The sequence below is a fragment of the Drosophila subpulchrella genome, chromosome 2L, assembly GCF_014743375.2.
Source record: "Drosophila subpulchrella strain 33 F10 #4 breed RU33 chromosome 2L, RU_Dsub_v1.1 Primary Assembly, whole genome shotgun sequence".
In the NCBI taxonomy this organism is placed as follows: Eukaryota; Metazoa; Arthropoda; class Insecta; order Diptera; family Drosophilidae; genus Drosophila; species Drosophila subpulchrella.
This window is the reverse complement of record NC_050610.1, coordinates 22,615,645-22,640,300: the sequence shown is the minus strand read 5'-3', so window position 1 is coordinate 22,640,300 and position 24,656 is coordinate 22,615,645. Positions and strand designations below refer to the sequence as shown.

General features: G+C 40.6%; 2 protein-coding genes across 3 annotated transcripts in view; one reads left to right on the top strand and one right to left on the bottom strand.

Moving 5' to 3' along the window:
• Nucleotides 1–21,306, top strand: part of LOC119546030 (bone morphogenetic protein receptor type-1B) — a 64,151-nt gene extending 42,845 nt beyond the window's left edge. Inside the window, exons 1-3 of one of the 2 annotated variants that reach the window (XM_037852048.1) lie at nucleotides 296–1,273; nucleotides 18,638–18,825; nucleotides 18,888–21,306. In XM_037852048.1, the coding sequence (XP_037707976.1) occupies nucleotides 1,240–1,273; nucleotides 18,638–18,825; nucleotides 18,888–20,195 (1,530 nt within the window). In that variant the 5' untranslated portion in view covers nucleotides 296–1,239 and the 3' untranslated portion in view covers nucleotides 20,196–21,306. Of the gene's footprint in view, nucleotides 1–295; nucleotides 1,274–18,637; nucleotides 18,826–18,887 lie in introns of those variants that run through there. The other variant, XM_037852047.1, reaches the window with a different exon arrangement.
• Nucleotides 21,244–22,078, bottom strand: LOC119546039 (troponin C). The gene is made up of 3 exons (XM_037852060.1): nucleotides 21,922–22,078; nucleotides 21,432–21,849; nucleotides 21,244–21,366 (listed from the first exon to the last, which is right to left on the bottom strand). The coding sequence occupies exons 1-3, from the start codon at nucleotides 21,922–21,924 to the stop codon at nucleotides 21,338–21,340; spliced, it is 450 nt and encodes a 149-aa protein (XP_037707988.1). The 5' UTR covers nucleotides 21,925–22,078; the 3' UTR covers nucleotides 21,244–21,337.
• Between the last annotated feature and the right edge of the window lie 2,578 nt (nucleotides 22,079–24,656).

The window sequence follows — 24,656 nt, the reverse complement described above, 5'->3', positions numbered from 1 at the left end:
AAGATCAAGATACACACGCACACACCTTTAGATGAAAAAAAACTTGAAATTCAAGTGAGAACAAAAACAAGAACAAATGTTAAGGGAAAGAGAGAGCGGAGAGAATACAAAAAGTATCTTTGGCTCTCGCGCGTTTTTAAACGCTTGAAAATGAGGGGACCAAGCGTTTTTAAACGCCTCGTAGCCGCACACTCACGCGTTTTTACTCTCTCCGCGAGAGCAGCCCACTCTCTCCCCTCTCTTTTTCGGGTCTACTAGCAGCGGCGTTTTCAACTGTTGCACATTCGTCGATACGTTCTCCGCGAGTCGTGACGTATCCACCGGATTGTTAAAACAAACCATATTTTGAGATACAATCCCAGAATTCGTCGAATTTCTTTTCGTGTCTCTAGGAAAAACAAATCTTTTTGAGTTTTTAAAAGAAATTAAAAACCCTGTGGCTATACAGATATTTTGTTAACTAAAAACCAAACATAAAAGTGCTTAAAAGGCTCTATAAATATTAAAAGATTTAAATATATAAAAGCCCTCTTATACCTATGAATTAAACAAGTGACAGTGCCAACAAACCAAACAGTGTAAACATAAATAAAAACGACTAAACACAGGATATGCCTTAACTGGGGATTGAGTTTCACCTGATTTGTATTGCCACCTTTCGTATATAATTATAATCAACGTGATCACGCGCTCACACCAAGCTAAAGCTAAAACGGAAAAGAGAAGACAACAGGCAAAAGGAGCAGGATCGAGTTTTTCTTTTCTTTTTTGTTTTTGGCGAAACCCATAATTTCGCCTCTCTGCTTCTTCTACGCGGGCTCCATGGTGTCGCCGGCTTGACCGCCGCCTGCCTGCCTATAAACAAACCCAAGTCTTCGAAGACCCCGACACCGACTCCAGAAAACCCAGCCAAAGACAGCGAGCGCGAGATACAACGAATCCAGTTCTCCTGGTGCTTTTGTTTTGCTTTTGTTGCCTGCCTCGCGTTTATTGTTTTGCTGCACAGCCCCGGAAAAGAGGGAAGTTGAGGTGGAAACTGGCCCCAAAACACCCGGGATCCCGATACCGATCCCCGTCTCTATATAGAGAGGAGGAAGGCCAACAAAAACAGCCCAAGAACGACTAAGTTGCATTGCAGCCGCCGCCGTATAAAAATCATCAGCATTGTTGTTGTTGCTGCTGCTGCGCCTCTGGCCCACGTCGTTGTTGTTGCTGTTGCTGTTGTTGTAGCCATCAGACATGGCGCCGAAATCCAGAAAGAAGAAGGCTCATGGTAAATATTAATATAACATTTCTTTGCTTTTTTCTCTCGTGCACCTTGAAACCAGGGGAAAAACAATTGTCCGCGTTTCTATTGGGGTATATTGGTTGGGGGAAAATTCAATTGGTATCTCTCTCTACCTCTTATACAGGAACTCTCCTTAAAATATATATGATCATATCATTATAGTCTACTAAAGACTTTTTCAGTAACATTATATTTAAAGAATTGCCAAACAAAAGTCTATATCATGCTTGCGAATTCTACTAAAAATACGAAAATGACAGTTCATTTTTGTAAGACCCTAATCTCCCTATATAGAGGAAAAAGTCCAAAACAATATAATTTTTGATACCGACTACTCAATTTTAAAATGTTTATTATCACATCATGTTAGTATGACAAAGATAAGAGCTTTTGTGATAAAGATAAAAATACCAAGCTGATAAAAATGTACGTGTTAGTTTGTTTTTGTCTAAAAAGTATTTATAGATATGGTAATGATAGCAAAAACATCATAAATAATAGTTTTTAAAGTTTTAATTTAATTTACAACTTGGATGTTTATTTTTGTAAGACCTATACTACTATAGGGAGCTATAAAAAACCCATATGAAAAGGGATTTTGGCAGATACTATTAAATAAATACAAACCAGGTTTTTGCCTTATCATGATCCTCGGGACTGTAAAACCAACTACAGTCTTAGTTTAAAATAAAACAAGTGAGCTCACCAATTCAACTCAATAAAAGTAGTATTAATTTAATTATTGCATCGTAAAAAAGGAGTATTTACCATTCGATTGGTTTCCTTTATTACCATTTATCTTGGGAATTGGCTTTTGGCCATTTATAGTTTTAGTTGCGATTCTCTGGGAGATTTTCCCCGAAGCTTTCACTGCGACTCAGACTTGTCGCTTATCGGCCAGTGGATCGGCGGACATGGCCATCATCATAGTAGTGCCATTATCATCGGCATGATCATGGTCTCATAAGTATGCTGCGCTCATATTACAAATCTCTGGGCATATCCTGTTGGTTACCCTCCGCTTCGACCATCCCCCCACCCGATTTCAATTGAAATTCGTTTTCTAATTGCGTTTTGTTGTTCGGGACTCTGGTTCTATGCCAAGTGTGTCTGGGATCGGGATCTCAAGACTCCTGACCAGCCCAAGGAGATTCCATCGGCTTAAAATATGCGACGTTTCTTCGCTTCTCTCTGGAGTTGTGCATGTTTTTCTTAATTTTTTATGACCCTGAGCAGGTAGAACCGAGCCAAAAAGATTGGAAAACGAACAAATAATACGTAGGGAATACAGAGAACCACAGTCCGGGCACCCCTTGTTTGAAGAGTGGATACCCAAAAACATGGAAAAAAAAAGGGAGAGAAAAAGATCAGCTGTCAATTTTATGGGTTCCCCTTTCTCCATCTCCTTTCTGGGGTGTTGTACGCACATATTTTATGCCTTTTTCCGTGCCCAACTTTGTTGTCATTTCATTTCATTTGCCTAGATTATTTTGATATGCATCTGAGCATTTGATTTGGGCTTAGACAGCCAAATGAATTTTACGACCGCTCGTGGTAGATACACACTGATTTAATCCCCTTTCATCCTCTTAGAGCAACACATTGTTTGATCTTCTATTCACCCTGATAATATTCAAATACAGTGGTGTTAGGATTCTAAGTTTAGATTTGGCCAGAATTTATGACAGGCAGTTTAATAAAATAATAATAAATTATCACATATTTAATAAAAACCCACATATAATATTTTATATGACTTTTCAAAACTTGTTAATCCAGATTACCATTGCAATTGGTAAATACTAAGCAAAGCAATCAAGCTGTACTTATTACTTTTAGATGACCATGAGCGTTTTATATTTATTTGAGTGCTATGCATTTATGGGATTATGGATTATCGCAATGACATAAAAATAAATATCAAGTCTGATGAGCTAATAAAATAACTTTTAAGAATTGGAACCACTACCACTGTTCTATTTTGGTTTATAGTTATAATACTTTTTAATAATTATGTATATCAAATAATTCTTAGCCAATGATCACTGTATTTTGTTTCGAATTTCGTTTAAACAGAGCTATTAAAATACTCTTTTAAAAAGTGGAATTATTGTTCTTTTTTTTCAATATATTAATTTACAATTAATTCTTAGCCAGTGACCACTGTATTTTGTTTGTTTCTAATTTCGCTGGGGCTTATAAACGCCTGCCAATCGTCTGGGCATCCGTCCAGGTGCAGATCCCCCTGCTTATGTATTTGATTTGCTTTGTGCAGTCGCATACTCAGACTGGGTCTCTTAATAATAAATTCGCCACGGGTGGCTACCGTCCCCTTGGTCACTCGGTTGCGCCCATGACAAATCGCAACAAATGAAAAACAACAGACACAACCAGATAAAAACCCTCGAAAGCGCAACAAATACGAAAAACACCTTTTGATGTGGGCATTGTTGTCGTTCGAAAGGCAAAGACAAAGAGTCGAAAAGGCACACCCACGGCCCCGAAATGAAAATCTTGCCATCGAGTAGTTTTCCCCGAAAAACCTTTCACAGCCAGTCGGCATTTGATTGAAATGGTAAGCTTCGATGGACAGCGGAGACCCAGTTCCATTTCCATTTCCATCATCATATGCCAAGTGCAGACCTGTCATGATTCCATATAGCGATGGTATTGCGATGGAATCGAAGTACTCGAAATGTTTCGTGGAATCACCTAGCCAACAAATTGTGCTTTTCAACTGATAGGGACAGACGACGACGTATTCTGATAAGAGACCGTGGAAGTATGGGTTTTGGGGGGCAGTAAATACTAATTCCCAGGTATATGACCGACCGTTCGACAGGCCGCTGTTTAGGGTCGTCTAGGTTTGGTAGTTCCCGAGTTTTTCTAGCTAATCTTATCAATTTTGTCGTCTGCCGCCCGTTCGCGTAAACAAACAAAAATAGTTATAATAATAATAATACACAAAAACAAAATAAATAGCATAGCCATCGAATACATAAGCGCACGTTTCATTTTACGACGAGCGTGTGGCTGCATTTCGGATGCGTTTTCCTAGCGTTTTTGGCCGCCTCAGCGCATTATTAAAAGGTTTTCAAAGAAATATATGCTAGAAGCAAAAGCATAACTGTAGCCCTGTGTCGAACATATATTTAATTTATATTTTCTGCTGTGGCTAGCACTTTTCACTCGCACATTTCCTCAGCGAAATTGTATTTTTAATTCACGTTTAAATGCCAACCTGTCGATTTTCCTCGGCCGCATGCACACGCAAAGAAGAAGGGGGTCATTGATTTGTCGGGCCTTCCGAGCGATGCGTTCTGACCGATCAGCAGAAAAACCCTGACTAGACATCAGTCGCGTCTTCAGACGGAACAGGGCGACACACTAACCGTAGTACCTCGACTGGCCATATCTCATCATCTACGTGGATTCGTTTTGAATCGGCGATTACTCTGGCATTGACTTGCACAGCCAGCGAATCATGATCTTCAATTTGAATACAATAATTACAATACAATAACGAAATGTTGCTGCTCATTGAGATGCGCTTATCAGATGAAAGATTAACGAATTATTCTCGGAATCGCATATAAAACCTGATTTACTTGGGCACAGCTAAACGTTAGAGTACAATGGCATATGATATGGTGGCTGTACTTCCTTTATTGAGAGAATTACCTTTGAAGTGTGAAGCGTGCATTTCAGATTCGTTCTGAGAAAATTGCATAACGGAATGATAGTTTGTATGGCGTTGAAAAGAAGAGAAATCTTAGAAGCTTAAATAATATATCATTACACAAATAGTTCAGATGGAATGATAGACTTTCATAATTAAAAGTTTTGCTGGTTTCCGCTGAAACCAATAGGGGTTTTTTATTATTCGAGAGAGAGATATTTTCTTAAGAACCTTAATCTAACGAATTTTTATAAGGAACTTGAATAAGACTTACGTTTTTGGAACCTTTTTGAAGTCTGAAATTTATAAAGTTTCGTCAATCATAAGTTTTTAAAACTCCTAGGATTGCATTTGTTATTTCTTTATTTATTAATTTATTCTCTGGTTTCTAGTCATATCTATTAGGTCTTAAGCTAGATGGAGGTGTTACATTAATTCCTAGTTCTATAATGCTGTATGATATATGAAAAGATAAGATTTAATCCTTGTAATATGTTAGTTATTTTCAAAAGTGAGAGAACTGTTAGCCAGCAGCACATCCTGTCACTCCCCGATTAACTATAGATTAATACATTAATTCTTAATCAAATATCATCTTCCAAGTGAGATATGTTTGTTTAGCTGCTCCGCTGCGGTTCGAGTGCAGCGTCCGCATATCCTGTTTTGCCATCCAGGGCGGATCAGCCGATGCGATCTGTCGCCAGCGTGTGGAGCACACATGTGTGCCTCTCACAGGGCGCGTGAAAATGACGATCGAGGCGAGGCAAGGCGTCCGTCCTCAGGTCTCTGGGTTCCCCAACCATCCCAACCAGCCATCCATCCATCCGAGTTATACACTCCGCTCCTCTTTTGCATTCTGCAGCGGGAAGATGCGGATATGCTGAATGCTGAGTAGGCGGCAGCTGCTGCTGTTTGTCAAAACATTGGCATGGAATTTTCGCTGTGGGGCCCTGGGCAAGTGAAATGATATGTATTTGAGAGATACACATATGCCTTTCGTGTGCTGTATGTAAATGCAGTTTCCTGCCGGCCCAAAAACTGAACTCCATTAGCAAGCCACTGCAAGTACGAGCTGAGCAGCCTCATCCTCATCCACGAATTCCGCTTAATTTCGTTGACGATTAATCAAAATCAAATAAATGCAAGTAACTTGGTTCCCTCACTCCGTTCAAACTTTCCATACTCCTTGGCTAACTGCTGCTGGCCGTCGGCTGATGATGGATTTCGTGATAAATGAAGTGAAATTTGAGTGGATTTTATTCCATTCTCGGGTTGTTTTTTTTTTCTGAGCTCCATACAAATGCGTTAAATGCTTGAAACGATTATCTCGGGTCTGAGAAGGGGGCCCAGCTTTATGATGATTTACATGTGTGTACAGAACCACAGTGGCAGTCAAAATTATCTTCCCAGTTGGGTTGGGTTATATTTGAAGATAAGTTCTGAAAACAAAACTTTAAATAAAACAAAGATAGATGCAGAATGATGATGCTAGCCATAAATTTCTTTTTTTCTTTTCTTTATAATGGTTTACTTCAACAACTATTTGTTTAGCCTCTGCTGTAAGCAGTACATCCAGCTATATGAGTCCCCGTTATTTTTATGAGTTTGCTGTAGCTGTTTGACTTATGCAGGATTAACATGATATCTGTTCTTTCCCAGCCTCTTAAATTTACGATTCCAGCTGCCTCACAAGGTCATTGTGCCACATTTTTCTTAAAAACATCTCTCTAATCCTGTAAGAATTAACAGTTCCCTGCTAAGTTTGTCAACCATTCAGTGCTGCTAATTGCTAGAGATATTCTATATGCTTTCTTGACCGAAATTTCATAACTTTTATTGGACCGTCCCACCAACTTTGTGTTGTTGGTAGGTAAATGTGTCGCACAGACAGCACGGCGGCATGTTTATTAGACTGCAAACACAACGGCAACAACTGTTGTTAGTCGCACAATGAGAATGGCGAATCGCGGATCGAGAGCCAATGACAACGCACATTGGCACGTATTGCTCATTTGGCCGCATGTGCATATCATATAAAATAATATTATTGGTATATATATTCGTGTTTTTTTTTGTCTATACAAAAATTTGCATATTTTCGGTGTCTGTTAGTCTGCTGGCTGAGATTTATATATGCTTTCCCGTCTATTAAAAGCCTGCACACGTCATGCTGTCGCCGGGGCAGCCTTAAAAGGCAGCGAGTGGCCGATCGCCAATGTTTGATTCATCATCAGGTGACCAAAAAAGCGTAACAATAATGGCCAGCAGTCAAAAAGTCTGGGCCAACAGAGGAGGCGGCGAGGAGCAACATGTTGCTGCTGCTGCTACCGAAGCAATTGCTACTGCAGCAGCAACATGTTGCTGGTGAATCGATTTGGAATTGCTGGCCGTTTTTGTATGCGAAGCGGGCTGTGGCCATAAATCGAATTGACATTTTGACGCGACTTGCATTGGTTGTTGGTTGCTGGCCCACCCACATGCGTATAAATCTCGTATGCAAAGTCCCTGTTTGGGCGCCATTCGGTGATTCATCAGTGATCGCTGCTGGACATCCGTAGTGGCTTCCTTGGTCTTCTACTAGTTGTAAATCTCTTTTTTAAAGAGGATCTCGACAGTCCACCCACTTTTGATCAAGTTTTGTATAAAGAGCCACTGTTTGGGCGCCACTTAATGATTCATTAGTGATATTTTCAGGACATCCGTGGGGCTTCCTTTGCTATTTAGCCAATTATTAATCTCTTTTTGAAAGTCAATTAGACTGTCCACCCACTTTTTATCAAGTTTTAAATAAAGGCCCCTGTTTGGGCGCCATTTAATGATTCATTAGTGATATTTTCAGGACATCCATGGGGCCTCCTTTGCTCCTTAGCCTAATCTTAATCTCTTTTTGAAAGCCATCCACTTTTGATCAAGTTTTGAAAAGAGGGTTTTTAAGGTTTTAATCGCTTCTACTCAAGTCCTGTAAAAAGAATCCCAGCCAAGTGTATGACTCAAACTATAACTGTAGCCTGAGTTTCCTTCGCAATTATAAATCTCTTCTGAGAAGGAGTCCCGCGCAAAATGTTGCCAACAAATCGCAGACGACAAATGCGCAGACAGCTTGACTTTATTTTCATGCCGCCAAGCTATGGCCATTATATATACCTATACTATATATACACAATGTCTGCGTACATGTTTATTTCTAGCCAAATAGCATTTGGTATTTCGTCTGGCAGGCGCATAAATTTCGATTTAGAAACAAAAAGAGCGAAACAGCCAAGACTACGACGACGACTAATTAGCCGCTCTGTTGTTTTTATTTTAATTTTGACCCAGCCATGGCAACGAGCTCCTCCAATTCGCTACTGTGGAGCGAATCCACTGATCAACAGATCATCTGATCGGATCTCAGCATGAGTGACTTTTGGCTAACGCCTCCTCCTCCCGATTAGCATTCGAATCCAATTCCGATTTCGATCTTTCGGCGATCTGCGAATGATGATTGCCAATCATCGCCTCAATATCAATATTAATGTCGTTGATCCCCCGATTCTGTTTGCTCATTTCGATTTCTTGATAAAATCGCAATAAAAATTGTATCAGCAGCTGCTGCTGCCGCTGAATTATGCAAATTGAGTCTTATATTTTTTTTTCCTTTCGATTGGTAATGCAATGTCCGCCATTAAAGTCGCTGGCCGATAAGATATTTTTATGTGGACAGTTGATGGTTTTATTTGTGATTTTAATTTAGTCAATTCACTGATTTTAATCAATTGCTAATTTGTTTTTCCGCTTCTTTTCGTTTCAGGTAAGTTCAAAGTCAACAGTAAAGGAATCAATCTCGAGTGTTATGAATGAATATGTGATGGGTAACGATTGAAAGTCCATCAGTTGGTAATGTAGAAGACCTAAGAAAATATAAATTCAGAGAATTTAGGAATATTGATTTAGCATCTAGACCGCTTCCAATTATTTTAATGAAAATTCTAATTAATGAATTACTCATTCGATATTTCCGCTGAAGTCGCTGGCGTTTTCCGCGCGTTTTAAAACGCCTTTGCCTGGGTGGTCCACCAATTGCCATATAGCCATTTGCCAGCTGCTGTAATTTTTCATATTTCTGTGTGCACATGTACTTTTTGCCAGTATTTTTTTGAATTTTTATTTTTTAATAATTTGCGCCTGCAATTAAAAATCATTAAGCCAAATCAGCGCGGTCTGCCCGCCGGGCTCTCTAATTAAAGCTGATTGTGTTGATTCGGCTGCCGTATGCAGAGGGAAAATGGCGGAGAAAAAATATAGGAAAATTATGCACAATCGCAGATGTACATACAGATGAATGCTGCAATTGTTTTTAATTGCCCGAGTGAAAGAGAGGTCGGATTGGGGGAGAGTACAGTCCATAAGCCAAATTGTGTCAGACGTAAATCTGACCATTAGCATCGACCATCTGCTCACTGGGATTGAGGTTTTCGACTTCCAGATTTGTTTAACTATTCGGTTAGCGTTTCATTCACAATTTCCACGCGACTCTAAAAGACAAATACCAAATAGAAACACACACCAAAAATAAATATAAATAGGCAACGCCGAGCATTAATTATAGCCGTTTATAAGGAAAAATCGTTTTAAAAGTTGTCATGCCCAAGCGTGGAGTGTGCAAACGGCAACAACCACAAAGGCTTGGCAACAAACCCGCCATAAAACCCGTTTACCTTCGCCATCATTCTTTTTTATTAGGAAAACAAACGATTTTGTTTTGACTTCAACTTTGGGCCACAGCCTCTTTCTTTCTAGCCGATGATTAATTCATTTTTTCTGCCTGTGTATCCCATTTTTGGGATTGTTCAGAGAACTTGGGATTGGGATACAATTCCCACAAGGATTTGGAGAACATAAATTGTTGACCAGGCTGCTCACACCTTGGCATAAATTCCTATTTCTAAAGAAACTGATTTGAATGATAGTAATTTGATTTCTTGGAATTTGCTAAAACTCAAAGCTTGAATCGCATTCCGCATGACAAATCCGCAAAAACAAGTTAATTTAGTTGATTGGATTTATTTATTTGAAAACTTTATTGTGCTAGTCTTAGCACACTTGATACGGTGTTATATTTAAAAATACATTTTCTCTTGCAAACAATGAATGCCTAATTAAGGCTCTTAAACTTTCTTCGAATAAGTGGGTATCTTAAAGATTTTTGCAACTGATTGTATGCTAATATCCATACAAAACTGCTGTGTGGGCATGGGGCATTGGCAATCTATAAGTCATTGTTCATTGGAGGGCGTATGCAAAACGAAATGGGAAGAAAACAATTAATTGCTATTGATTTAAGGGGCGTATGCTTGATTTATTTAGCAATCGTTTGACCAAAAAGCAGGCGGGCAATCATTTTCTTTGTGTACTCGAATATTTTATTTATTGCCCACATGATCGCCACAATAGAAGACCCCAGGCGAATATATAGATAGATAATGATGACTTCATTGCCAATGTTGCAACATCATCAGCAATAATCACAGTAGCCATTGAAAGGAAGCTAAAACCCGCAGGCTAAGAATTTTAAATTTAAAATTCATGTGGGCTACTGTTGGTTATTGATTTCACAGTGGGTAAATAGCTGGTAATAATGCTGATGCTGGGTAGATTAAAGTAATGGCTAATGGTTAACCAGCTAGTTTGGGCAATCTGATAGATTTAAGATACTGGCGAGCTAATTCTAAGCCAATTTACTCTCGAAATTGAAAACATTGATGTTTATCGAAAACATCGATGTTTGCAAATATCGAAAACATCGATACTGACATCGATCTTTTTCATGGTCTAAATTCTAGAGCTTAAGCAGTAGCTTTGTAAGATACTGGCGAGCTAATTCTACGCTAATTTACTCTCGAAATTGAAAACATTGATGTTTATCGAAAACATCGATACTGACATCGATCTCTTTCATGGTCTAAATTCTAGAGCTAAAGCAGTAGCTTTGTAAGTTTGCCTAAGCTTTTGTTTTCTTAACTGCTGTCGTTGTTATCTTCTCTCTCGAAACCCCGGCTAATTTATGCAGCACTCTATGCTTTGCATTTCAAGCAGTTTCCTCCGATCTCTCGATCACATGTCCACCAAACTGGTATATATGGTATGTGTGTATATAAGACAGTGTATATCCACTATAGAAGAACCACCCGGACGAGCGCCTCTCTAATGCCCATTCGATTTGAGGCTAATGTCGATTGAGATACAATTTATGCAGATTATGCAAAAGGGCGATCCAAGTCGGTCCATTGAGCTACCCGGAGTGTAGGTGTCTCTGTGAAGTCGAAGTGGTACTTCCCCTCTTCCCACAGAAGCTGGGGCAGCATCCACAACCACAGCATCCGGCTACCCACGCATTATAAAAATAAGAAGAAAAAAATCCAAAAACTAGACAGACATTTTGTTTAGCATTTTGTTGTGCCAACTGTCCCATTTGCTTGCCTCCCTTTTGGATATTCCCTCCAAAGCCCACGCGGCTTAGTTTTTTTTTTTACACTTTTTATTGCCTAGAAGCCGCCTGGCCTGGGCGTTTGTGATTTAATTAAAAATATGCGACACTTAATTAAAACGCATGCGACGCAAGAGACACTTGCAAATATTTAGAGAGACTGCAGCGCGTTTTATTAAGAATTTTGACAGCCTTTTGATTAAGAGCCCAGCCGCCCGAGGCACTTGGCAGGTTCGCCATAACGCCCACGATCTCTATGGAGATCTGGGCAATCTTAGCATGGGAAATAACTGGTTGGTTGGCTGATTTATCGGGAGGCAGTTGGCTGGCCATTCATGCCGCTTACTACAACTTACAGCTTACAGCTTACAGCTGGCTAACAGCAAAAACATGTTTGTATTGGCTGTGACACGTTTTGAAAGTCAATTAAACGCTTGTAAAATGCATTTATGCAAAGCGAAACGCACTCAAAAGCGAAACAATGGCGACTTCAACGCCACAGTGACGCAACAGTGCGTTAACAGTGGGCGTATGCTAGCGAGGGATCACTGTAGACCTCTATTTTAACCCCACAGAACCAGTTCCCAAGTGTTAATTACACAGAAATGCTTTATCTAGCTGGATATCTGCTGGGGAATGTCGTCTAATCTAATGCCAATTCATTCACTCGACTGAAAAGGAAAGTTCCGTATCGCATTTACTCTTAAATGCGCAAATGCCTTGATAAAATTTGGCAACCTCACAAACAATTGCGGCAACTAAATTTAAATTGCCCCCAAAAGAATTATAGCCAGCCCCAAGTAAACCGAAGCAGATCCCAAAAACGAGACAAACAAACAAACATCAGATGGTTGTTGGTATAAAAAGCCAACGACGTCAGCAAGTCACAAGAGTAGTATAGTATGGTCTCAGGGGACCGGCCAATATAAATAAATCCGATTTTGGCAGGAGATAGGAGATTCAAATGCCAACCAGCCAATTCATTAGGACCGACACAAATTATCATGGAAAATGCCGCCCACTTTTCTCGATATTTATAATAAATACCGGGGAATACAACATGCCGCGGCGGCCTACGTTAAACAATAAAACTTAGCATTATTATATAAAATATATAGCACAGAAAACAAGGCATGAAAATAAAAACAGACGCCCACAGTCTGAAGCGGCGGAAAACGTGCAGAAAAGCGCAAATGCCACAAGTGGAATTTGGTATTAGAGAGGTGACTGGAAAATTCCCTTTCGATCAGAAAGATTTTAAAGAAAAGTGTAATTAAAAATGGAAATGTTTGCAGAAATGTTTTAGAAAATGATTTTTTAGCTAAGTTATACAAAATTTACATCGCTTTCTATTTTCAATTTACCCAAAAACAAGAAAGGAAGTTAGCTTCGGCAAGCCGAAGCTTATATACCCTTGCAGCTATAATTATTAAATTTAAAAACACAAAAAATGATATTCCCAATAGTATAAGATAATATGTCAAAAAACACCGAAGCTATAATTTGTTTCATATTATTTTCCTACCAATTTTCCGATCGTTCCTATGGCAGCTATATGATATAGTCGTCCGATTTTGATAAAATTAAATTCGAAACTCAGAACTAATTAAAAAATGTTATTTCCAAGCGTAGGAGGTTATATGTTAAAAAACACCGAAGCTATAATTTGTTTCATATTATTTTCCTACCAATTTTGCGATCGTTCCTATGGCAGCTATATGACATAGTCGTCCGATTTTGATAAAATTTAATTCGAAATTCAGAACTAACTAAAAAATGTTATTTCCAAGCGTTGGAGGTTATATGTTGAAAAACACCGAAGCTATAATTTTTTTCATATTATTTTTCCACAAATTTTCCGATCGTTCCTATGGCAGCTATATGATATAGTCGTCCGATTTCGATAAAATTTAATTCAAAATTCAAAATTATTTAAAAATTGTTATTTTCAAGCTAAGGAGTTTGTATGCTAAAAAACACCAAAGATATAATTTTTTTTCATTTTTTTGTTTGATTATTCCTATGGGAGCTATAAGATATAGTTGTCCGATCCGGCTGGTTCCGACTTATATACTACCTGCAAAAGATATAAGACTTTTGGGAAAGTTTCAGCCCGATAGCTTTAAAACTGAGAGACTAGTTTGCGTAGAAACGGACGGACAGACGGACAGACGGACATGGCTAGATCGACTCGTCTAGTCATGCTGATCAAGAATATATATACTTTATGGGGTCGGAAACGTCTCCTTCACTGCGTTGCAAACTTCTGACTGAAATCAATATACCCTCTGCAAGGGTATAAAAAAGAAAGTACAATTAAACTAACAATTTTGAGGATTCAGGAAGAATTTTAATGGATTTACATGTTTAAAAACATTTTATAGGAAAGAAATTTGAAACCATATTATACTAAAATATTTTCCATCGATTTTATTTTATAAAACACTATTAAAAATTTGACTAAAAATTAAATTAAATTAAAATGAAACATTTTTAGGAAGGGTATTCCAATTTAGTTTTTTCGTAATCCTCCAAAATAGGTTCGTGTCCTGGCTAAGTATCTCTTCAGACGTCACAGACTTTTTGTCTTTGTTGCTTTTGCAACAACTGCTGCCTTTGTTTGAATTAGAATTAGGGAGCTGATGATGCATGAGCCAATTCATTCCATTCCATTGATGAGCTCACTCCAGCACAGCCATCAGGTGTGTGTTTTGAACTTTGAGTACTACGAGTAGTAGATAGATTTGTGTATGCTTTCCGATCACATGACTGCGTAAGCTCTTTCTGCTTTTCTTCCCACAGTTAAACATCATTTAAATGAACTATATGAATATTTTCAACAGTTAAATTTATAAGACTCATTATTTCCAACTTATTTCCTTAACTGATACGATATTCTTATCTAAAATTCAGCATATTCATCTCGCTAATTGCGCTAAGCAAGAAACTTGCTGAGTTCTATAACATAACGTGTTCTATCACTAATTGAAGGTGATCATTAGATTAGCTTTATCTACAACTAACCCAATTCGATAACGTACTTAATTTACTTTAACCGACCTTATTTGATAAGTTAGCTCCCCTTACCTTGTTTAAGACTGTTTATCAGAAACTCTCTGCTCTTTTAAGATTAATTGAAACAATCAAACCTCTGAGCTTCGATTGTATTTCCTTTTCTGTACGAAATGCCCAACTTGGAAAGCGAATCCCCAAAGAGATTAACATTGACCCGTAATTACTTATATGGATTGCAATTTTAATTAGACTCTCGACTTTGCACAGCTGCTTGAGAGCCATAAACAGTGGGCTGAAAAAGTAATGGCACTGACAAAAAAAAGAGAACAATCATCTCTGTTGGCTGTACAAAGGTCTGTCGACTGAGATAGCTTTATAGTTTTGCAACGCACTGTCGACGGCATGTAGGGAATATTTTATGGCATGATTCAGCTAACGATATCCGCTGCCAACGCTCTCTATCACATGGGTGCAGTTTTCCCCGGTGTTGCTGATGCCCCACCACCCAAGCGTTCGTTTATCATCATCATAGTCCCATAGTCCCATAGTCACCACCATGATGATCCGATCTCCGATCTCCGAGAGCCGTGAGCTGTGGGCTGTGGGCGTGGGCCGCCTGCCGCCTCCCTGTCGAGATCGTGCCGCAAACATGGCATCAACTGGCTGGCCGGGCTAAAAATATATATCTCCACTGCATTTTCGATGGGCTTGCTCCACCCACAAGAACCGATGGAAAAGCCACTGCCTTCAGCTCGAGCTCATCCCATCCCTTCCTCATCGATTTGGAATTTTTTGCATGCTTTAAAAGAAAACTTATACAGAAGTTCTTTAACTTAAATCTTCTTAGAATGAGATAACATACAAAACAAATATTTACAAGGTTTCATTTTATTAAAATGTGTTTATCATATTACCAATTGTGTTGTTTAAAAAATTAAGACTGACAACGGAATAAAAAAAGTAGCTCAGATGGACAACGATTATAAAAATATTAAGACTATGAACGTGTGTCTTATTTTGTTTTTTAGTTTTTATATTTAATTACAAAATTATAGACTACATTTTAATAACCTTCGAACTATAACGTATTTTAATTAACGAAAACTCATAGATCAACTCTAGATTTTGTATTCCTTAGATAGTTCATTATTTTGGCTTATAAAAGAAATTGAATGTCTTACTTTTGATTATAATAATTTTGTATTTAACCATTATATATCGAAAGTAAGATATGTATTTTCGCTTATGTTTGATTCCTTTTCTCAAATAGGCCATCTCATAAAGCATAACAAGAAATATCTCCAGTGGCATGTTTGAAATAATGTCAATTATGATTGGAATCAGTTCTCGTTTTTTGTTTCTGCCAATCGTTTATGATTGGAAATATTATTTTACGATGCTGCATCTTTGTGCGTTCGAATGCCGGCCATATAGGGTCTGCTGTTCCTGTGACTTCGCCTTCGTGTTTGAAGAGTTTCACATAAAATTGGTTGTTTATTGCAACCAGCTAACAAACATACACACACAAGGCCAACCTGGAGATTGCTTTGTTCTGGGCCTGCCAGCCAGAATCAGTTTAGTTTCCTCAGATTCTTTTTTTTCCCTCCTCACTTTTCGGCTTTTGCTGAGTGGCAAGCGCGTGCACTTGGCGCCAACTTGGAGCCGCCACATTACTTCTTGCCCCTCGAGCTGTAGCAACAGCTAACCGAAAGGGGCAACAATTTGATTTCGAAGCGCGACGTCTTCCTCCAAAGCCCCTTTCCCCCATCCTCTCACCCGGCGGATGCCACTTGGTTGTCCGCGGTTCGTTTCATAATTTGGTTTGGGATTTCTCCTCTTTTTTTTTTTTAGATTTTTCGGTCTGGTCTGGTAAGAAATTCATAATTTGTCTGCACCGCAACAGGCTACCGTGCTACGTGGCCATCGTTCTCTGCCTTCTCAGTGATTTTCCTTCCTGAAAAAGATACAAGAACAACAAGAGCAACAGGTATTTGCGAATAAAACTTGGCAGCATTATAAAACTATTTTGGCTAGCTAAAAACCAAGTTTTTTCAATGAAATCCGAAACAATTGAGCATATATCTTTGCACGTTTTGCATGCCAAACGACGGCAGATACAACTGGCGCGATAAAAACCGCCTGTGAAACGCGTGGCGACAGCGCGCAAAACAGCAGCTGTCGCTGGCTATTAAATTGTAATTAAATTATTATCTCGCCGGGGCAAATAGGCGTGGCCAGCCAAATGCAGGCAACATCCGTTTCGGTTTCGCTTTTTTTTTTTGTATTTGTATAGTATTTGTGTATCTGCAACTATTGGAACTGCAAGCTGTGAATGGCATGCAGTTTCCATTGGGCATGTGTCACATGTATCTTTTTTGCCACAGCCTTGACAACACGCGACCTGTTCAGATATGTTGTTCCCCCTCAAAAACAAACAAAAAAAATCTAGGAATTCGCATCGTTAATCAACCGAATTGTATCTTTTAGAGCATTTTAAGGCATTACCATTAATAGCTCTTAACTGCGATCTCGTTTCGTGTGAATGTTGTGGCTTTGATGGATGGTTGGGGTCTTGTAACGAGCTCGTTTGAGCGTAAATAAGCGAATGGAATCCGAGAGTTTTGTTTTCCCAGAATTGCGAGAGCCAATAAACAATAATGAGAATCGGAAAACAATCCCACCGAAAGCTAGTCAGCAAATGTGCAGAGTAGAGTACAAAACAATCCAGCAGATGCACAATGACACACATCCGTTCTGTGCTCCAGGCTTTACGACTTATAAATGGTCGATAAAAATGTCTAAAAATATGCTAAATACCTCGCACTGTTGGCGGAGTAAACAAATCACCTTTTGGCCACAGCCACGCGAAGAACCATAAAAAAATATGGCATTTAAGGCGTTTTTATGAATGAACCGAACTGCAAGCGGCTGAATGCAATTAAATGCGAAACAGTATTGAGCAGGTCGGGGCACTTACTCCAGCGACAATCCGACTATCCAGCGATCCAACGATCCAGCGATCCAGCGATCCATGGGAAAACCACCCACTCGACCGTAACTCATTCATCTAACGGCTGTCTCCCGCGGAAAAACGCACTTAATGCTTTTCTCGATGGCTGTCGCAGGCGGCAAATGGCCGTAAAACTAGCGCCCAATGGCCACAACGCCCACTCCATAACGGTGGAGCTGTGTGTGCTCATGTGCTCCATGTACGCCATGTACTCCGCCAGCAGTTTGGTCAAGTGGATAAGGCAGCTACTGGGGTACCAAGCTACCAAGCCACCAGACTACCGAGCAGAAACAGCAGCCACTTGCAACGAGCTTGTAATTAGTTGCAGATTTGCCAGCGACCTGAATCAATTGCCCGAGTTACCGTTACCAGCTACTTGCTACTTGCTACTTGCAACTTGCCACTGACAGCCGCAACCCACTCTTCATGCTCAAACGCATTTTCATGCTACAGTTCCTGCATGCGGTTTGCTTTTTGCCGGGTTTTATAATCGCAGAGTCAGGATAACCCATTCATATGATTGATTTGTAAAAAATTGTAAGGGATAACATTTTAGATAGAAATATGATAGCTAGATATGTGAAAGATACATATGAGTACCTGCTCCACAAGTAAGCAATATTACAGGGTTCCATATTTATTGTAAAACAGGAAGTTACTAAATTGCCTCGTTAGCAGGCGTCTAGAAATTTAGTAAAGTTAAGAAGGTTAAGAAGATTATAATTAAGAGGTATAATTTCAATACTTAAGCTAGTATTATTGGACAACAATCTTAGCACTTTACTAGCATTCTCAATCCTCAAGAATAAATACCATTGATTGCATCTTAAAAAGGATTAGAACAGCCTACTCATCAATTTTAAGTGCTTTCAAGACCAGAGATTTTGAATCTACTACTAGAAGCAGTAATTGGATGTAATTGTAGGAGTTTTGGACATTCTTAAGAGGTCTTAAAATGCATAAATTTTAAAGAACATGTTTAGCAACTACGATTTTTGGTATCTGATGGCTAACAACATTATTAGGCAGAACAACATTGAAAGAGTCGTAAAATTCGGGATATTAATAAAAATAATTTGAGGAAATCCATGGTATTACAGAAATAAAAAAAACATTTGTACATTTATAATGCTAATCCCAGAAAGATACTTATAAAATCTCTGTTTCTTATAATTGCAGCCCGTTCGCTGACCTGCTACTGCGATGGTAGCTGTCCCGACAATGTGAGCAATGGAACCTGTGAGACCAGACCAGGAGGCAGTTGCTTCAGCGCTGTGCAACAGCTGTACGATGAGACGACTGGAATGTACGAGGAGGAGCGCACTTTCGGATGCATGCCCCCCGAAGACAACGGCGGCTTCCTCATGGTGAGTTTCCCTGCCTAAACTCAAGTTAAGAACCCATAACTAATGCAATCCTCCTGTTACAGTGCAAAGTGGCCGCTGTACCCCACCTGCATGGCAAGAACATCGTGTGCTGCGACAAGGAGGACTTCTGCAACCGCGACCTGTACCCCACCTACACACCCAAGCTGACCACCCCGGCGCCGGATTTGCCCGTGAGCAGCGAGTCCGTGCACACGCTGGCCGTCTTCGCCTCCATCATCGTCTCCCTGTCCGTGTTCATGCTAATCCTGGCCAGCCTGTGCCTCACCTACAAGCGGCGCGAGAAGCTGCGCAAGCAACCACGTCTCATCAACTCCATGTGCAATTCGCAGCTGTCGCCCTTGTCACAACTGGTGGAACAGAGTTCGGGCTCGGGATCCGGATTACCCCTTCTGGTGCAGAGAACCATTGCCAAGCAGATTCAGATGGTGCGACTGGTGGGCAAGGGCCGGTATGGAGAGGTCTGGCTGGCCAAGTGGCGCGATGAGCGTGTGGCCGTCAAGACCTTCTTTACCACCGAAGAGGCTTCCTGGTTCCGGGAGACGGAGATCTATCAGACGGTGCTGATGCGCCACGACAACATCCTGGGCTTCATTGCCGCCGACATCAAGGGCAATGGCAGCTGGACACAGATGCTACTGATCACCGACTACCACGAGATGGGCAGCCTGCACGATTACCTTTCCATGTCGGTGATTAATCCCCAGAAGCTGCAACTGCTGGCCTTCTCTTTGGCCTCTGGATTGGCCCACCTGCACGACGAGATCTTTGGCACACCCGGCAAACCGGCTATTGCACATCGCGATATCAAGAGCAAGAACATACTGGTTAAGAGGAATGGTCAGTGCGCCATCGCTGACTTTGGACTGGCGGTTAAGTACAACTCGGAACTGGATGTCATTCACATTGCCCAGAACCCACGTGTCGGAACACGGCGCTACATGGCACCGGAGGTCTTGAGCCAGCAGCTGGATCCCAAGCAGTTCGAGGAGTTCAAGCGGGCGGATATGTACTCAGTGGGCCTGGTCCTGTGGGAGATGGCCCGTCGCTGCTACACACCCATCTCGGGCACAAAGACGACCACCTGCGAGGATTACGCCCTGCCGTACCATGATGTGGTGCCCTCGGATCCCACCTTCGAGGACATGCACGCTGTGGTGTGCGTGAAGGGCTTCCGCCCGCCGATACCAACGCGCTGGCAGGAGGACGATGTACTGGCCACCGTCTCCAAGATCATGCTGGAGTGCTGGCACCCGAATCCCACCGTCCGGCTGACGGCCCTGCGCGTCAAGAAGACGTTAGGGCGGCTGGAAACAGACTGCCTGATCGATGTGCCCATCAAGATTGTATAGGCAGCAGCTGTTCATAGTATCGTTTTAGGTTTAACCTAAGTTGCATTTAGTTTTCTGTTTTTGTTCAACCTTTTCTGTTGAAAGCCTGGTTCCCAGCCCTTTGGTGGGAACCTCCTAGTAAGTTTCTAATCATAAGTTGCCTGTACTTGAGCGGAGCAAAGCAGAGGATCCTTCAGAGGTGCCTATTATACGGTTATTCTAATCGCCGCACTGATTGTAGGCTAGAGGTTAGATTTAGCGCTACTACATAAGTTTAGAGGAGCTAGTTGCTAAGGCCCCTTGGAAAATCTTTGGTTAGAAAAATGCTTTAACTATTTGAGAAATATAGGAAGTATATTTTTCTTGGATGACACATATTCATGTTGATGTACATAAGTATGAGAACAAAAATCAATCAGAATCGAAATTTACATGTAACATACTTTAATTTTTGTGCCAGCTTTTGTATGCTTTAACTATACAATTTAAGATTGACCCCTATTCTTCGACCCCCGAGGCTTAAGCCTCAGAATACAGCATAAATATATGAATGTGTTATGTTTGTATCTAGTGTTTAGGTGAAAACTTTGCAGACTTCGTGCAAGTAAATGCTGCCTTTTGTAAAATCCACGGAATTAGTTGCCTTAAGACAGAGCGTAAAGACAGGAGCCCGACTCCCTTCCTCCCCCCTTTGAGTAGCACATATTTATCTATATCCAGAGATAGATAGGACTGGCAGATGCGTATCTCGAGAAGTGCACTTGTGTCGGCTCTCTTGTTTTGTGTAAATAGCAAAGATGTTTATAGGCCGCTAACCATACATATATATAGTATATATATTATATATTATCGTTATAAGCGATTCTGTAAATACTATATATGTATCTTTATCTGTAACCGTTTAACTTATCTCTTATCGTTCTTATCGAGTAACCTTGTTTAAGCTAGAGTTAGACAGACTAGCCTGTAAGAGCAACAAGTAAACTATATAAACTAGATGGACATGTATCTTTCTTTAGTTTTTTTTTTCTGTTTCATTATTACTGCGCGCAGACCACAAGAACTAAAGTTTGTATTAAAGCGTTTAGTTAATTTATTTAAAAATAATAAAAAATTATTATTAAACACAAAAGCTTGATTTTCTGTTGGATTTTGTCAGCACACTACTCGCCCGCCATCATCTCCATGAATTCTGGGGGTGAAAATTGGGAATTATTCAACACCATACTTTTTTTGGAAATAACTGAGTTAACTTACCATCGAAGTCCACGGTACCGGAGCCATCAGTATCGATCTCAGCGATGATTCCATCGAGATCGCTGGAGGAGAGCTTGTCGTCGAGGGCGGCGAGAATTTCCTTGAGCGTTGAGGTGGTGATGTAACCATTGCCCTCGCGATCGTACAGACGGAAGGCCTCCTTCAGCTCCTTCTGAATGGCCTCGGCGTCCTCCTCCTCCAGGAAATGGGCGGCGATGTTGCAGAAGCCATCGAAGTTCACCTTGCCGGTGTCCTCTGGATCGTTGTCGTCGATCAGAGCCTGCAGTTCGCTCTCCTCGAACATCTGACCCATGCTGTTGAGGATCGTCTTCAGCCGCAGGGTCTCGATGAAGCCCGTCTTTTGTGTGTCGAACATTTGGAATGCCTTGCGCATGATGTCCATTTTCTCATCGTCCTCCTGCGGGGTTACCCAAAAATTAGCGAGCTCACATCATAAACTATTGCACAATCTGCCCCATTAGATAGATACCATTTTGTATCTGTTGGCCAAGCGACGACAATTTGCGAGCGAGCGAGTATTCCAATCTCCAATGCGTTCCAACTGCGTTGGCCTGCGGGCGCGCACTAAACCGATCGCCTGGCCAAGATCATTATTTATAAACAACAAATTTCGCTTAGTGGAAGCGTCACTCATACGCAGCGTTGTACACCACGTCGGCAGAGGAGCAGAGGAGCAGAGCATCCCATCCATGGGTTATTGTTGGTTTGGCTTTTCGGCAAAGCACTTTATTAACAGCCATTGGAATGCGAACTGTTGGAGGTGGAGACGGAGGCGGATGCGGAGACTGATTCTGGCCAGACGCTGATCTAAATCAGATCAAAGTGTTACAGGTGCACTGCCTGTTGGTTGATGGGTTATTGGTTGGGGGATGGTAATACTGATGCCTTAAGGTCGGCGGCAGAACGGCGACGTCATCTCCATCATCTTTTGGCTCTGGCAGCCGGAAAAACGAGCGCACAGCGCACGCCACAATTATGCAAAGAGCAGCAGATACAGATACACCGTACAGATACATTTACACTGTACGGTTATAGGTACACCCTCGCATCCATATCGTTTTGAAATGTATTTGTGGCCTGGTCCGTCGGTCACTCAGTCAGTCACTAAAAATCGACTATAAACGTCTTCACAATCAGTCACAAAATCAGCGCGATTTTCTCACGGTAATTGTATTTTTAGTACTTTATAGCAATTTTTGTCCATATGATCATATGAGTGTGGTGGGCTGGCCGCTGGCTGCTGGTCCACAGCCGATTCCACAGGCTCTTTGCGGCCTGCTGACTTTGGCTACCCAGTAGCTGCGGTTAACCAGCCCATCTTGCTCCTCATCCGCCTGCACTATCCACCCAAAAATGTTGATTTGGTTTTATATTTTTGCTTTAAAACAAACAAACAGGCATTCAGGGGCTGGCAAATGGACATCAAGCAAGATGGACAGGCCACTTGGAGGCGTGGGTGGGTATGGGTTCTTGGGCATGGGTTCGGTTTTCGGATTCGGATACTTCTGTGTGAGTGGGTAACCTTCCGGCGGCATTTTTTGGCAAAGGCTGGCAGTAGCGGCTTTGATGGTCATTTGAGTTTTATTATTTATGACAAAACGTGAAACACTTTTGGAATGTCCCATGCACAAAGGCACATAGTTATAATGGGGAGGGGTTTTTGTGTTGCTCTAGAGAGAGGCGACTAGCCCGATTGTTTTTGCATAATACTCATTGCCCAAAATGTGTGTGCTTCCCTTGTATAAATAGCACGAGTGTTGACCACACTCGTGGCATAAGTTCTAATTCTGATGCTGACAGTCTGGTGGCATGAAATTTAAGGCTAGATTTACGACGTAATTACCACTGCAAATCGCACTGGCCAGGAGCGAAGTCAATCCCACAGGGCCGAGACTTTGACTATGATCTTTAAAACGAATTTTTCGGGTTATAAAGTTTTCTCCAGATTTCAAATTTCATTTTTATTTTCTGTTTTTCAATCGTAGTTTTGCCAAATCGAGGCGAACAGCTAAGAGACCGATAGTTTTGAGCAGCTAACATCTTTAACTAACAATCCCCACCACTTTTCGGGAAATTAATGTTCTGACCAATTTTCGTATTTTTCATAAGGGGTTACATCACCTATTTTTGCGAAAAATGGCAAAAATTAAAAAAGTCCAGGTTTTTGAAAGTGTTTCAATCGTAGATTAGCCAAATCGAGGCGAACAGCTAAGAGACCGACAGTTTTGAGCAGCTAACATCTTTAACTAACAATCCCCACCATTTTTCGGGAAATTAATGTTCTGACCAATTTTCGTATTTTGCTTAAGGGGTTACATCACCTATTTTTGCAAAAAATGGCAAAAAATTAAAAAAGTCCAGGTTTTTGAAAGTTTTTCAATCGTAGATTAGCCAAATCGAGGCGTACAGCTAAAGGACCGACAGTTTTGAGCAGCTTACATCTTGCACTAACAATCCCCACCACTTTTCGGGAAATTCATTTTTTCACCAATTTTCTCATTTTTTTAAAGGGGTTACATCACCTATTTTTGCGAAAAATGGCAAAAATTAAAAATTTCCATGTTTGAATGCCAATCGATTGGGAATTAAAATACGAGCTCAACGAGGTATGACACTCTTCATTCGGAGCGTTTTTTGCATTATGGCAGGATAAACACTCCGTTTTTTAAGGCCGAAAAGGGAATTCAAATGATATCCAAAAATGCTCCCTTTTTTAGCAGTTTTTCAATCGTAGATTAGTGTAATCGAGGCGTACAGCTAAAGGACCGACAGTTTTGAGCAGCTAACATCTTTAACTAACAATCCCCACCACTTTTCGGGAAATTCATTTTCAGACCAATTTTCGTGTTTTTCGTAAGGGGTTACTCACCTATTTTTGCGAAAAATGGAAAAAATTAAAAATTTCCAGGTTTGAATGCCAATCGATTGGGAATTAAAATACGAGCTCAACGAGGTATGACACTCCTCATTCTGAGCGTTTTTTGCAAAATGACAGGAAAAAAACCGAGTTTTTGGGGCTTAAAACAAGGACTCTCATTTTAGCCATTTCTTAGAGTTTTTCAACGTTGCTTTCCAAATGTAAAAATGTATCAAAACTTAAGTTTGTATTTATAGTTTCAATTACTTTACAAAATACCTAATGTATTTAAACGCCCCACATTGGGCGCTGAGGTGCACCAGCTATGCAATTATAAAAGCTTTCCG